General features: G+C 43.5%; 1 protein-coding gene across 1 annotated transcript in view; it reads left to right on the top strand.

Annotated features, from left to right (window-relative positions):
- The window catches only part of GUCY2F (guanylate cyclase 2F, retinal), a gene marked incomplete at both ends in the record, with an annotated part of 84,920 nt that extends 76,038 nt beyond the window's left edge, over positions 1-8,882 (top strand). The window contains 4 exons of the mRNA XM_082609314.1: positions 58-156; positions 3,319-3,413; positions 8,613-8,701; positions 8,795-8,882. Coding sequence (XP_082465440.1) covers positions 58-156; positions 3,319-3,413; positions 8,613-8,701; positions 8,795-8,882 — 371 coding nt within the window. The remainder of the gene's footprint in view (positions 1-57; positions 157-3,318; positions 3,414-8,612; positions 8,702-8,794) is intronic.
- Positions 8,883-16,313: the final 7,431 nt, after the last annotated feature.

The raw sequence follows: 16,313 nt of genomic DNA, 5'->3' as shown, positions 1-16,313 counted from the left end.
TATTAGCATTGGATGCATACCTGTTGACTATACTCCCAATTGCCTGCTACTCTATAGGGCCGGTTGCTGCTGGAGTGGTGGGCCTCACCATGCCCAGATACTGCTTATTTGGAGACACTGTGAACACAGCTTCTCGGATGGAATCAACAGGGTTACGTGAGTACTTCTAGAGGGATGGATGGGATAGTAACCTCCTGCTACTGACAAAGTGATTCTTCCTCAAGAGAGGAGAAAGAGGGACTTCCCTGGTGGTCCAGTGATTAAGACTCCACGCTCCCAATGCAGGGGGCCCGGGTTCGATCCCTGGTCAGGGAACTAGATCCCACGTGCCGCAACTAAAGATCCCACGTGCCGCAACTAAAGATCCCATGTGCCGCAACTAAAAACCACCCAAGCCACAACTAAGACCCAACACAGCCAAGTAAAAAATAAATAAATAAATATTTTCTTAAAAAAGAGGGGAAAGAGAGCAGAGAGATGTTTTAATGTTTCAAAGAAAAATCAAAGATAACTTGAGATGAAGATTTAACACACATTATTTTGGTCTCTAACGGCAAACCAGCAGGGGGTGATGTTGGATTGAACATGATGTTGTTCTAGCCGTGAAGCTGTAGCTAAGTGACGCTGAAACAGCCAGACAATTTGATCAAAACAGCTCAAAAGAATCCTTTGGGTAAAGGAACAAACTGGCCAACCCGGTGGGTTTGGGAACGTCATATTGAAAAGGAAATAGGTAAGGGACTGACAGTTTTCAGTTTTTCAGCTAGTTTGTGGAGACACACCCAGAGCCACCTGTCTCCCAGCCAGCTGCTGTTTACTGCTCTAGTCCTCTTTTTGAACTCGTCACGACCCCAGGAGTTCTGGCTTCATCAAATAGTGCCCTCAAATTTAGCTAGCAATAATCCCTCAATCTAAGGAGCTTGGAATTCTGAAATGATTAATTTCAATTTGCCTGTATATAAAACTCTTAGCTTCTACCAAAACAGGCATGGTATAAAAGATACCATTTCTCCCTACTTCTTTGAGAAGAAAACTGTACAAACCATTAAGCCATTTGTGTGCTGCTGGCAACTCTTCCTTGGTTATTTCCTGCTACTATTAAGGCAATGTCAGAATCAAAATGTGCTTTACCTATATTATGGTTGAGCAAAGCAATTTGTTCAAGCTAGTATAAAAAAAGCATCAAGAACCACAATAGATTCTATATATAGTTTTCATGGATTTTACATTTAAAAAAACCACTTAAGCCTTTAGCAGCCCTGGCTCTGGCAGCTACTAAGCAAGACAAGCTCTTCTCAAACTTTAGCAATATACGTAAACAAGTCCCTGATGATGGTGGCCTATATCACAGTGGGTGGTGCCCTGTCTGACCCTCCCCCCATCACTCATGTGTGGAAACAGCCTTGCACAATGGGTCCAGTCTTAGTCAATCTAGCCTGTGTAGCCATGATTAAGGAGGCAGCATGGAACTTAGAAGCTGTTGTCAGAATAAATTTTCTGACATCTGGGAAAGTCTTCGAACTCCACAGATATGGCAGAGGCCATGGAAGGAGTCATCCAGGAACTGCTGCACGCATATAACTTTGCTCTGGAAGTGCAACCCAAGATGAAGTGAAATTGATCATGGAAACGCAATGCAGATTTGGCACAGTACTCTGGACTGATGTAAGCTTGTAGAACACTGAAGTCATATTCTGGTCTGCACCAGGGAAACTCCTAGGAAGGAGAAAATGGAGTGAATCATGCACAGCAGTGTATATTAAGCACTGACTATGCAAGGAAGGCATTATGAGGGATACAAAGAAGCATACATATGTGGTCTCTGCACTACAGGAACTGGTTAGAGTGCTTTTCTGGAAGCTAATGACTGTGACTGAAATACCACATTAAGCGCCACTCCTGAGTGAAGATCTGTAAAGAGGTAGACTAACTTCATGAAGATCCGTAAAGAGGTAGACTAACTTCATGAAGATCCGTAAAGAGGTAGACTAACTTCATTGTAGGATATGAGACTAGGACGTGTCATAGGTCTATTTTTTAAAAAAATCAATTTCATCAATACCTCCTTTATGCTCAGTTGAATCTACTGATTCTGGAGTGGAAGTGACTAGTAACCCAGCCCTGGAGTGATCTTCCTTGCCACACAACTGGATGGTGGTTGGAATGAGCCACCTCTCTGTATTGAGCTGTGTGTTCCCCGTCAGTAGGATTATTCTACTGAAATGTTCCCTCACAACAAGATGCTAGTGGAATGTCACACATAGGGCTGGCTAGGGACACACTAGGTGAATTTTAAGGATGGGACAACCTTTTTGGAGCAGAGGTTTTGGGTGACCATGAGGTAGTGCGGAAGATACAAACAATACTGAGCTGTCAAGAGAAGGAAAGTCATTGTAGAACACATCAGAAATTTCTTGCAGTCCTTTTCGGCCATGACTTGCTACTCAGATTGTACTCAGATTCTAAAAGAATTACTTTCTCAAGTGTGTGTGAGACTGTCTTGTACTTTTATTGAACACAACTTGAACAAGGTCTTACTTCATAGGATGACAGTTTTCAGGACAGTTAAGGATCCTACCTCAGTTAAATGATTGTTCTTCACCAAAGAATTAGACTTAATTTCTAAAAAGAAGTTTTAGTCATAGTTCCTCATATAAAGCTCTCATCCTCAGTTGGGATTATTAGTAGGAAAATGATCCATTCATGTGTGTACACAGCTAGAGGCACCCACCCAAAGGACAGCTATAGAAGTAGTCACCACAGAATGTTGGCAGAGGTCTTGGTACATTTCTCTCTGATGTTTTAAGTTCAGCAATACTGAAAGACAGTTGGATGGATGTATATGGAAGAGACACCCTTTTGCCTCTTAAGTAGGATGTGCAAACCTTGGGGGTTCAGATCCAGCAGCAGCCTGTGAGAGTGGCTGCTGAAGCTTAACTTCCCTCAGATGAGGTCACGCTTCAGCTAAGAGCCAAGTAGTGGTTGCTTTTTTCTTCATCTCAAACCTCAAGTTGAATGAACACCTTTCTATCGCATGGTCTTTCATCTGAGATAGTGTCTAGGAGGCTGATAGGTGCTACAGCTAATGTTTTATTTGGTGTTTGGCCTGGTGAGGAAGGCCATCCATCTCCCTCTCCTCCTCCTGTGAAACTCTAACTAAAGCTCTCTCTCTCTCTCTCTCTCTCTCTCTCTCTCTCTCTCTCAGGGACTTTGCTTAGGGTCTAGTTCATTTAGAAGTGGGGGCATTTATTACATTAATATTTTTCTCACTGATTTTACCTGAAAAGATCCAAAGTCATGCCTCTCTTGCTTTTACAGCTTATCGCGTTCACGTCAGTCACAGCATGGTGACAATTCTTCGAACCCTGAGTGAAGGCTATGAAGTGGAGCTTCGAGGAAGGACAGAGCTCAAGGTATAATGTCCTTTTGTTTTTTGAGTCAAACCACTTGGACACACCTGCTCCTGGAGAGGTCATGGTCTGCTGAAAGAGTTTACCTGGGTGTCTGATTATAATTTGGGCAGAAGTTCCAGCTCCATTTCTGGTTCCCAAAAGATTGTTCCTTTTTGCCTCACTTTTCATTCCTTCAAAATATGGCTACAGTGAGAAGGGTCGTTAAAATCCCTCTGCATTTTTCTGACTAGGAGTTGCATTTTTCTCTCTTAAAAAATTGCCCAGAATTTGCATTTCAGTGAGCGGCACTATTATTTACATTTTCTAACTTCCATTTCATTTAGTATGTGGCAGTGCTACAGTGTTGGGGAGTTTGGGTTTTCTGTCCATCTGCTTGGTGGCTCTCCTTTCTGATTTTTCATCCACAACATTGACCCCCTGTTTACGGAGAGGCTTTATGTCTTTCCCCAAGAACCAGTCAGTTCTGATGAAAGACAAACATTTTATAGTGCCTTTTCTCTGTTAGGACTATCACTTGATCTGGGATTCAGGATTATAGTAATATTCATTTTTCTTTTTTCACCATTTCCACTGGATTCTTTTCATCTTCCTCTGGGTACCCCAGGGCCCCTGGTCGTCCCAACTGTAAGAGACTCTAGAGATTTGATAATTTAACTCCATTTTCAGATGAAGAGCCGAGGCCCAAAAAGGTGAAGTAATTTGATCAGGGTCATATAGTCAGTTGATAGCAGAGTCAAGCCATAACCCAGGAAGCCTGACTTCCCATTCAGTAGTCTTTCTATGATACCATTGTCCATGAAAATTATTTCCCCAGTGATTATTCTTGGGCAAAGCAAAATCCGGGCAGTGAGTGATGCACAATTTGTCTCTGTCATTTGCATGCCTACCCCAAATAGTGGCAATTTACATATAAAAGGATTTCAGAAGTCAAAGATTGGAAGGCCTGGTTCTAGTTGATCAATTAATTCCCTTTATGGCTAGTCTTAGGTTGTCCCTTCCAATAGATCCTTAATATCTTCTAGCAAGGGGTATGGGCCACTTATTAGGGGACAGAGGTTTCTTTCCCACCTCTGCAGAGAGCGCAAAGATAGGATGTGGGTGACGATATTACTTAGGCAATGAATCAAATCACCCAAGGCCTTTGTGATCCCTCTATATATTTGGTCATTTCTCAGCAGAAGAGGACAAAGGTGGCTTGGTTTCCTGAAGCACTTGCCTGCCTGTATTACTAGACACAGATTCCCTCATTTAAGAGAGGATTTAAGAGCTGAAGAGTTGCCACTTTTGAAACTGAAAAGGAAAAATATACCCCCATCCCCATGGTTTTTATTACCCCCCAAATACCAGTCAGGAGCAATCACATCTTTGGGTGGTTCACATACAAAAGCAGGACTACTTTAAAAGGCCCCTTTGCAACTTCACAGTTTCTCCTACCCCAGGGAATTTGGGGGAAGAGGCTGGGAGAGGCTTCCCCAAAGGCCATGTCAGGCCTTGGTTATTGGGGTGGCAGGGGCCTCCTGAGGAAAAGAGATTGATGGGGAGATACTGAGAGAGAAGAAGAGAGGGTGCCCCAGGGGAAAGGAAGGGAGAGGAGGGGAGATCTTTTCTGTCTCTGTAACTCTACCTCCCCACCAGAGGCAGGTATTGGCTATTACCTAGTAGGGACTTGGGGACAGAAGATTCCTTGTCCCTTGAGGGCATGCAATACATCCCCAATAAGACCACATCACCAGCACACTTTAGAAATTCTGATTTAACATTTCCACCACCACCACCCCCCCATCCACACTGTGCTGCTGGAAAGCAAGAACCGCTGTAGTGCCTGGGTCAGAAGGACCACATTTGATGGCCAGCCAGGTGTGATTTCAAAGCTGATGGCCAAAAACATCCTCTCCTTCCAGCTGGCTGACGCTTAAAATTCCTCCATCAGAGCCTCTTCTCTTCAGCTCAAGGCTTGGATCCAGTAACAACAACACTCTTCTCCCCTCTACCCCCCATCCCATTTCCTTCACTGGAGTGATGACGCTTTAAGTTGTTTCTTTTAGTGGGATCAAAGATGTGGATTGGATTGGCTGAGAGAGGAGAACACAGAGAAGTTGAGTAATTGAGTGGGAGGGGGATACAAAGAAAGAGACCAAAATGAGGAAGCTTAGAGGCGGACACATTTAGAGACAAGAAGCTCATACTCTCTGGGAAGCTGTTCCCCTGCCCACTCCAACCTCTTCTTGTACTATACTGGCACAGAATCATCAGTGCTTAACTGGCCATTTCTGCTTTTTTCAATATTTTTCTCCTAATGGCCTGGTGATAAGTCATCTTATTACCTCTTCTCTTACATGAATGAGTCCTGTTTCAGTTACTGTTTTCCTAACAAGTTTGAAGCTCCTTGCTGAGACTTTGTATATATCTAGGCTTATCACATATATTTGCCAGGGCCTCTTAGGTAGGTTTACATTCTGAAAAACTTTCCCCAAATGGTTGTTCTTAGTTGGTTTCTGTTGTCCTTGCCAGAGGTGGACATTTACACACCAGCAACTGAGCTAAGAAGTAATGAGGTTGTATTGACAGAGTCATGAAGGTCAGAAGGTCTGGTCCATAATTCTTGTCCCATCAATGACTCAATGTGTGACATTGGACAAGTAACTTCATCTTCTCTGTGCTTCCATTTCTCAACATGGAGGCCTCTTCTGACCTGTGATTATCAGGCAGATCATTAATCACAAGCTTTAAAATTCCCCGCAGTTGCTTTTTGGCCTCTAGACCTGCCCCTTGACTCCAGTGTGTTGGAAAAGTTATATGGTGTAGAGGGAAGAACACTTAAAATTTGGAGTCTAAGGTGTTAACTAGACTTCTTGTTGTGATCATTTCACAATATATACAAATATCGAATCATTATGTTGTACACATGAAACTAATATAATGTTTTATGTCAATTATACCTCAATAAAATATAGCAAAGTCATAGTAAAAAATAAATAAATAAAATTTGTAGTCTAGTAGGGTTGGGTTCAAGTCCCAGCTATGCCTACTTATTGACGAGTCATTTTATCACCATAAACCTCAGGGACCCCATTTGCAGAATGAGGTTAATAATAAACCTACTTTCCACAGTTTTTGTGAGGATTAAATAAGACAGGAGGTGCCAAAGTATCTTAAAAGTGTCAGGCCAAAGTAAAGTGCTATTATTTGGGAGGTCTCTGGGACTGCCTAGGGATTGATACTGAGTCAGAGAGTTCACTTTAGGCTTCAGTTGTTGCATACTTGTTTCCCCCCCCACCTCCCTTCAGCAGACTTTTGAAAGTAGGGTGGGTAAACAGAGAGCTAGGATTCTAAGAATTCTCCTGGATGGGCTCCAAAACCTCAGAGAGCCCCTGGAGCTCCCCAGCATACTCTTTGACTTGGAAGCTTGCCTGAGTCCATAACACTTCCATCCTATTTTGCAACCATTGGTTTTGGCATGCCAGTATGTCCCAGGACTCACCCAAATATCTAGACAATCCTGGCATCTGCAAATCTCCCTTGGGGATTGGCATGCTGTCCTGATAGCCCCTAGAGCTCAAGAAAAATAGTCAACTATGGTTGGGGGTTGGGGTCAAGTTCTGAGAGTATGTTTTACCAAAATGAGGTACAATGACACCTTGAGTATTCCAAGTACTCAAGGAATGAGAGTGCCAGTTAATGGAACAGTCTATTTACTGAGCACCTGTTCTATACGGGACACTGTACTAGGTTCTGTGAGGAAAATAAGGAGCTGAGGAAGCAGAAGAGTTGGGCTTCTGTTTAGGGCCCAAGACATGGCCTGATAATTGTTTTTATTTAATTACACTGTGAGCTCCTTAAGGACAGAGCCATCTCTGTATTCCCGGCCCTGACACCACGAGGGTGGAATAAATGTAAGAATGAGTGATGGGAGCATATTTTTAAGTTGCTCACTTCTTCTGAAAACAGAGTGGCCCCAAACAGTCCAATTATTTGAGGTTTAGGTTTAGGGTGGGTTGGTTGCCTGTTCATGGAGGTCGGGCTGTCGTGGTATTCTCTTCCTACTCACCTCACGGAGGGCTCGTTCAGAGCCTTGAACCAAATATTTGCGAAATGCTTTGAGATTCTCCAATTAAATGTGCTAATTATTATTATGGTTGTTGTTGTGATTGTTAAGGGCTGGATATATGTGATGTAAAATAGGGAATAATGGATTTGATATTTAAAGGGGGCACACCTCATTGGAATTTCTAAGTTAAACTATTTAGAACTGTTCCAAATGAGATCTGCCGAGAGTGAGACCATATTTCAGATTAATGAGTTGGAAACACATCCCATTACTTTTCTCAGTCTTAGTAAACACATTTTTCCCTTACGGATTGGGGAAAATGAGAGGACAGAGAAAAGAGAATTGAAAGCAGGAGAGAGAACCACATTGCTGAGGAGGGTTGATTGGAAAGAGGGGAGGACAGGGCAGAGGCAGAAAATTTGGCTCTTCTGAGGTCATCACGCAGGCCCTGGGGCAATGAACTTGAGGTTTACATTCCCTTCCTCTTCTCAGACCTGTGGTTCTTGACAGTCAACTAATGGGGCTGTAGGTGGAGGCCTCCCTGGGGTCTCTCTCTGTAAGACTCCCTTGGCAGGAAGAAAAGAACATTGCAGAAATGCAGACTTCTCAAAGCAGCCAGGATGCCCTGGGCTTAAGATCAAAGTTGCATGGCATGCTTTCCATTTCTATTCCCTTTTTGGGTTTTGTGAGAGCCATTGGATGATGGAGTGTTGGGGATGGAGGTGGACTCTGAACGTATGTACTCTAGATACAAAAGACAATGGGTTGCCTAATTCCAAAAGATCATGGCAAAAATGACAAATGGAATCTTTGATTGAACGTACAGATGTTTGGTTGCTATGAAGCGAAACATCCACGTATTCCCAAAGATGGAGCTGCGTGGCAGCGGGTAGACAAAACATCTGGATGACAGCTTGAAATGCTGTTTGCTTTTCATCTGGCCACTGTGGCAGCTTATGGAGCTTGTCTGAGCCTTAGGTATATATGGCAAAGAAGCCGTGTAGGAAGGAAGACTCCAGGGAGTGGTGATAAGGGGAAAGCAGAGGCAGTTTCTGAGCCAAACGGAATGTTTGCACCCTATTGACCAGAAGGACTTCTTTAGGAAAATTGGTTATAGCACATTTAAGATTTTCCGTATTTTCTATAATAAGGGCAAAGGCACAGAAGAGACCTTCTGGCTGGTTGGAAAAAAAGGCTTCACGAAGCCCCTTCCCGTGCCTCCACCAGTGGGCAAAGATGGGTAAGTGGAGATCACACTTAGTTAGCATCTTCCCATGCCCCTCTCTGCCACACTCTCTTCGTTAACTATTTTTGTGTCTCTCCTGCCCCGCAGACAAGTGGGCCATGGCCTGCAACCAGTGGAGATCACAGCCTTCCAAAGAAGAAAAGCAGAAAAGCAGCTGGTGAGAAACAAGCCGTAAGGTAATGGCCAGCAGGAAAACAGAGCCCAGGAACTGGCTAAATATTCAAAGCTGGGGCTCCCTTTGGCATGGGTGCCGGTCTCAGCCTACATTCCGTTGGCAGAGTGTGATGGAGTTGGTGAATTTCCAAGCTCCACTGAGTTGCGCAAAAACCTTGTGGGGAGGCCTATTGCAGAGCAAGCTGCATCTGAGGGAGGTCAGCTGCCCCAGCCTTAGAGAGATCTTCACCTCCTCACTGATAACGTATTTGAATGTTAATGAGGCTGGCCTTGTTATCCAGTTATCAGGCAGGTGCACCCATCTGTCTCATTGTGAGCACTTGGGCCTCACGGTGAGCCACCTCTGGTCTTTAGAGACTCACCTCTACTTAAGCCACACAGCAATATTGCAACGACCCCCTTTTCCCAGGATCTATTGGCAACATCATCTTCGAGGGGATGCTTATGTCATTTCCTCTGCAGGCCCTGCCCAATTGCTTCTGAGGTTGGTATTGCCAACCAAAATAAGACTAGCAACTCCTTGACTGCCTGGCTCGGATTCACGACAATTTCCCTCATCCCTCCTCCCCTACTAGAAGGGTATCATTCCTAAGCAGCAACAACAGCCTAATTATCAAGAATTCTCCCCATGTACTTATCTCTGAGGAATCCATTGCTTTATTGGGCTCCTGTCAGTATCTTTTCTTTATCTTGCTTTCTTATTCTCTCTTTCATGGAGACACTGACCCTCAGACCCATTGCTCTCTCCACATATCCTTGGAAATCACACGACTCTAAAGTAAACATTAGGGCATCTCCACACACTCCTGCTCCCTTGTCTTTTTAACATGTTCCAGAATAATCACAATTCCAACAGCAGCTACCAAAGGCATCCACATTCTTCCTATATTTCCACTAGCCTTTGTTGACTTTGTCAGCTCTCGATGACTCTTTTCTCCTAAGAAAACCCAATGCATCCTCATTTCTGTGACTATCACAGGTACCCTCTATGTGTCATAACATTTATGCTTCAGAAAGCTTCTGTACTGAGCATGTGGCTGCCCTGCGGCCCCCTGCACCACCCTCTGCCACCCTGCCACCTGGGACCTGGCTCTGTTCTTTCCTCCTAACCAATACAAGCAGATAATCAACTGGGACACACATTCATCCAATCTCCAAGACATTCTTTCCTGTGGGGAAGGGAACACCCAAGACACACAGCACACAGTCAGTCTCGGTCTCTGCCTCTGTCTCTGTCTCTCTCTCACAGCAGGAAAGGGTTTGGAAGCTCTTGAAGGGTTTTCCCTCTGGCAGGGTGGCACAGGCATTGGAGGTACCGCACAAGAATCTATCCATTCCTAAGAATGTGTTGGAGTTTGCAGCAGAAAACACTGCAGCTGACTCGCCGTCATTTGCTGTGTGCTTGGTAGCGCTTTCCCAGCACTGGAGATGGATGTAGCTGAGGCCATTTACACTCACTCATCTGGATCCCCTTGATAGAGGGCAAGATTCGGTGGGCTGTGCATCTGTGGAACGGATTGAAGTCAATTGGCCCCAAAGTGGATTTGACCTCTGATCCTGGCCTCATCAGCACTTGTGCTTTAAGCAGCATGTTAATTGACCACAATGGCCTTGGCAGGCTGTACAAATCACAGAAGTCCTCAAAAAAGAGCCCCCTCGGGCTTCCCTGGTGGTGCAGTGGTTGAGAGTCCACCGGCCGATACAGGGGACATGGGTTCATGCCCCAGTCCGGGAAGATCCCACGTGCTGCGGAGCGGCTAGGCCCGTGAGCCATGGCCGCTGAGCCTGCGCATCTGGCGCCTGTGCTCTGCAACGGGAGAGGCCACAACAGTGAGAGGCCCGTGTACCGCGAAAAAAAAAAAGAGCCCCCTTAACAAATTTCAGAAGGCTTGACCTAAATCCAAGAGCTCCCAGACATCTCACTTACCTTTCATTAAATGTCCTATGTTGATGCCACCGACTAACACCACCTATTCCAGAATGTTTCCAACTTTCTATGAATTTTCAGGCTGACTCTTAGTGAGATAGACTCAACTTATAAAATACCCACAAGATCTAGGAATGCCTCACACGTGCTGCCACTACCATGGGAGCCATTGAGGAGACACTTGAAACGTTGAGAGAGCATTGTGGTGTCAGACAGGGAGGAAGGAAAGATGCTGTGAAAGGGGGCATAGCTTTGGCGAAGTGACTGCAGGGCTTGCCTTTCAGGCTGCACCCTGCTATCTACCTAGTAGCTCCTTCCTCCTGTCCTCCAATATCTACCACTTCCTAAAACTTCCTAGAGGTTGTTACTTTCCCTTAAATTTCACCAACTGGGGTTCATTTGGGGTTGACAAGCCTCCCCTTCCAACCATAGATATACATTTTGGAGGGTAAGAGGCGATTCATCACTAATATCATAATGAAGGTGAACTGAGCTAGATGCTCAGGAGGACTGAGAAGTTTCATTTTCATCAGGACTAGGAGAAATGAAGAAGTTGGCAGGTTTTTTTTGTTTTTTTTGTTTTTTTTTGGTAGTATGCGGGCCTCTCACTGTTGTGGCCTCTCCCGTTGCGGAGCACAGGCTCCGGACGTGCAGGCTCAGCGGCCATGGCTCACGGGCCCAGCCGCTCGGCGGCATGTAGAATCTTCCGGGACTGGGGCACGAACCCGCGTCCCCTGCATCGGCAGGCAGACTCTCAACCACTGCACCACCAGGGAAGCCCGAAGTTGGCAGTTTTGAAGAATGAAGGATTATAGTGGAAGACTTGGGACAAGACATGAGCAATGGATCCCTAGGAGATGTGTGAAACAAGTATGAGGGTGGAAAAGTCAGTTTAGATTCCTCTACTTTAAAACTTTTGCTTTGGGTTTTCCTTGGACCCAAAGAATGGGAAGAATGAATGCTTTTCCTTCTGCTCTCAGGACCTAGGACCTCAGCCAGAGGGCTAATATAACTCTGCTTCATGTGGGTTAAATCAGCCTTTGTGTACTGGCCTAGAAACCTGACCACCACATATGTAACACAGTTTCTATGCAGCAAGGCATTCCAAACTCCAAGTCATTGACTTATAAATGTTTAGGACACATCTTATTAGGAAGTTGAGAATTACCTATGTATTAATGTGCCTTCTCTTTTTTTGTTAAATCTGTAAAAACCTTGTAAATAGCAACATTATACAATTGTAATTATGGAATCCTGACAAATGTAATAATGTTTATTTGTTCAACGACCCAGGAAAGTTTAGCAATTTGCAAACTGCTGGTGGAGTAGCATGATGTTGCAGGGCTTGGAATCATTCATATTGAAATCCTGTGAAAGGCCTAGGATGGAGAAGGTATACTTACTGTTTTCTCTTTCTCCCACCCAGGAGCAAAGGGCTCCAAGACTGGCATCCTCTCTTGGTGACCCAATGGAAAAGCTCACTCCAGTTCAACAAATTGTTCTGCCTGGGCAAGAAATTAGTGAACGACTATACCTCTGAGTCTGATGACCAATGTCTAGGGTTATTCAAGCCTAATTCCACTGTAAGGGGGCCCCTGGGAAGTAACTTTAATAAGCTTCACTCACTACACAGCTATCACCAAAAGGCCATTTGAATGTATACTACAATGGATGTGAACCCTAAGGAAGGGCAGAGAACCACCTCCAAGTTTAGTCATTCTAAAAGAGCAGACCCTACTTGGACTAAGATAAGAAGCTCTCTATTTTCACACAAAAAAAGTAGGAGGCACTTTGTTTTCTTTTTCATTTCGTTTGAATCTCTAGAAAGTATTTAATGAGCACAATTTATACCTCAGATACTGTGAGACTAGTGCCAGGATAAAACATCTTCCAGCAAACATACATCTGAATCCCAGTGCGCTGTGACCTCAGTTGGCTGGAATGCATAGGGAAGAGGAGGGGGGAGAAGAGTCTGGTTAACTGTCTTGTTTGGATAACTGAGGGCTAAGAAGAAGTTCCTTTGTTTTCTGATTGCTTATTACTCAAAATCTTTCCAGGACTGTCATGGTCTCTTTTCTTGTCTAAGTAAGGAGAATCTAGGCAATACAATTGAATTGTCCTTGCTAGGTGAGTATCTCACTGGGCCTCAGGGTCACATTCTGAACATGACGGAAGAGATGTAAGAGATATTGTTAGGGTAAAAGATATAGCGGTCGTAGATTGACTTGAGCAATTCCCTTACAGTTTGGTACTTTCCCTCCCTTCCCCTGTCCACCCTGCCTTTCAAGCCCCTACCCCTGCCCTTAAACTAAATCCCTTTGAACATTTGCTTTTACTTTATTCTTTTAGTTTTCCTACTTTCAAGGGGTTATTGGCAGTGGATTGCTACAGTCACATGGACCGAAGCAATAAGGCTTAAGTCACAGGCATGTTTAAAATAGTTAAGCAAGCTTTTCCTCTCTTTTATTATAAAAAATAATCTCTTTATTAAAACAGCTGAACCCAAACATATCAGCCAGTAAAGCAGTTAATTCTTTTAGAACAAGCCTTTTTAAAGAAAGAAATGCCTAAGGTATAATTTGATACCTTTCTCACTAATATTTAATTTTTCCATTATCAGCTCACCCTGAATCTGAGCTTAGAGTCACAAGCTCTTCCCAGCATTTTCCCCTCAATCTTCAGTCAAAGCGCCCTTGGACTACTCTCTTCACAGAAGCTCACTTCTCTCAGCCTCAGGGTGGTCTATTTACTATACTAAAGCTGTTCAAGAGGACGCAGAAAAGGCTCAAGTTGCCTTTCAATCTCCTCGAACTGAGTTTCTAATCCCTTTTTCTAGACATGGCAGTGGAGGAGGAGGCATGAAATATCATCTTCTACTGGTGGCAAGGTTCAGTCAAAAGCTGAACTTTTAAGACTTCTAGAAAGAGGCAAAGCCTGAGGGAAGTTTCAAAGAAAGGTACCAACTTAAAACATGACTTTACTTCTACGGGAGGTGGTACTGCCCTCTTATATGAATATGGAAGGATTTTGGGGGGCAAGGTAGGGGGAATGAGGATGCAGCTGTAGGTGCCATGGATCAGGATTCTCCCAGACATTGTGTAGTGCTTTAACCCCAGGGACTGTCTAGCCCCTGGGCTGGCCCTGTAAAGTGAGCACTGACCAGCCAATGTCTTTTAGTGAGCCATAAGATCCACTGAGTGTGATCGCTAGCTCTGTATCGAATCCTACCCCTTAGTTCCCCCTTTGGTATTTCTCTAGTCCAGCATGCCAACCAAGCCTACCTTGTCTAGCCTGCTAGTCCTGTCTTGTTCATGATCACATCTCCCTTTGCTTGATTCTATCATGAACCTCTATCTAAAATCATCCATCCTTTCTTGGATTCTTTTTCATTAAGGCCTTCTGCATTGACCAAAACTAAGCTTTCTTCAATTTGCCTTAGTGTTTTAATTATTTATGGAGAAGAAAAACACTCTCTACTTTCATGTACCATTTGATTTATTTAGTGGAGTATAGCCTGATTCTTATATTTCTCTATTCATCCATCACTAATAACACAGGAGCTTGAGTTGGTGGTTAAGAGGGACCAAAATGATTTTTTCAAAATGATGTTTTCCTAAATAAACTATATTCTTTGTGCAAAACAAAATATTTAGAAAACAACTTAAACAAGGTTTTCAAATAGCTATTTAAATCAGTTTCACCACATCCCTTATATCTGTTTGTTTTCTTGTGATTTGGCTCTACTCAAAATGGATTATTGGAAAAAGAAAGCCAAATGCTGATGAACTTCAAGTTGGGTTCTGCTTACTTGAGGTTGGACTGTACTCTACAAACGTAACGTAACAGAATGGTCATCCCATGGGGGATTATTTAAATCTCTTTAGATTTTTTTTCTTACTGATCTCAACAGCAATACATGTTCATTGTAGAAAATTTAGAAAACACAGAAAGGCACAAAGGAAATTGAAATTGCTCAAAATCCCTTTAAATCATTTATTCTATTTTATCCTTCCTGTTTGGGCTCACTTCATAGATTATTGCATGTTATTATAACATCCAGCCAGCCAAAGAATACCTGAAGTCAGCCTGATTCTCAAATTAGTCCACTTTACTTTTATTTGATTTTATTGCTGGCAGTGTTACTCATATGTCTGGTGGCAGAGGCTGAATCTGTTTAGATTGTGGGCAGCTTTCAGTGATCCACTTATTCCTTATTTCACTGGATGTAGCTAAGCAGGAGGAGATAGCAGATGGCTATCTACCTCATCTGTAACTTGGTTTACTACACAAAACTACTCTACCAAAAAGTGTTGTTCCAAGGACTCCCATTCTGCCTACCTTGTCTTAGACTTAGTATAAACAACTTTATTACCAAGCTACTCATCTCATCACATTCTTGTCCTTAAGCCAAGTGGAATCAACTTGCAAGGAGTGGGAGGTGGCAAACGGCCAAATGGTAATACTTCGTACACTGGGTGGTCACATCTATGTGACATCAAACAATTGGATGTAACTTGAAAACTCAGTTGAATCAAGTAAGCATTAATTAGACAAAAGGCCACAATGGATTGGCCCTTTTATTTTAGCCTCCTCTTCAGCCAAAGCTAGTCGACTTAATCAAGCACATTTCCCACCTGGCTGGTTACTCCTAGCCCATTAAAATAATGGAATCTGTGCAATACGATTCTCTCTTACCCCTTCTCTGGTCCATGCTGTCTTCTCAGCTCAAGATGACTGATAGGTAGACCACAAACATAGACACAAGGTACCTTTTAAAAACCTACAATACATCTGTTATTTATATGTTGTTTGGGTTTCTCTGGAGTGGTTTGTAAAAACTGTGCTATCTTATCTCCTTTCCAGTTTGGATTTGCTGCAGGATAAGCAATAGTGGATCTCTTTCAAAGAGGCACTGAGAACAGAGGTGACTATTAATCTATTTTCTAACTTTGGCTCACTGCAAATTAGAGTGGCTCCAGATGCCACTAAAGATTTTTCAAAGGTGGCCTAATTCCAAGCAAATGAACGTGAGCACATAGAGTTATAGACCTGGCACGGCCCTGGAGACCATCAACCATGTTGAAATGTGGAAAAGTACATTAAGGTCCAGAGAGGAGAAGCTGTCTTCCTAAAGTCACTATCTAGTTAGTAAAAGAGGAACTGCTCTTACCAAGTCAAAAAGAGATCTGAGTTATCAAGGACAACCCTTGACCCTTAGGAACACTCCTTAGAGATCCTGGGGAAAGACCTCTAAGTGTACGTATGGGCATAAGCTTAGCAGGAATACTTTGGTTTGGGGTGTTTTGAGCTAGGTGACTATTGACATCACAGTCCAGAGAGAGAGAGAAAAAAAAATTGCAGATTCCTTGGTCACTAAATCACCTTTATCATGCAGACAGGATCTCATCCAGAGCCATACATGTTCCTAAGTTGATTTGGCCCGAGCAGGTGAAAAACAATCCTCCAATTCTGCCCAGCCTTATGGATTCATTTGTTACTTGAAAG

This window comes from Mesoplodon mirus (genome assembly GCF_964341445.2).
Source record: "Mesoplodon mirus genome assembly, chromosome: X".
In the NCBI taxonomy this organism is placed as follows: Eukaryota; Metazoa; Chordata; class Mammalia; order Artiodactyla; family Ziphiidae; genus Mesoplodon; species Mesoplodon mirus.
The sequence above is the reverse complement of the archived record's forward strand: the minus strand, read 5'-3'. Positions and strand labels throughout refer to the sequence as shown.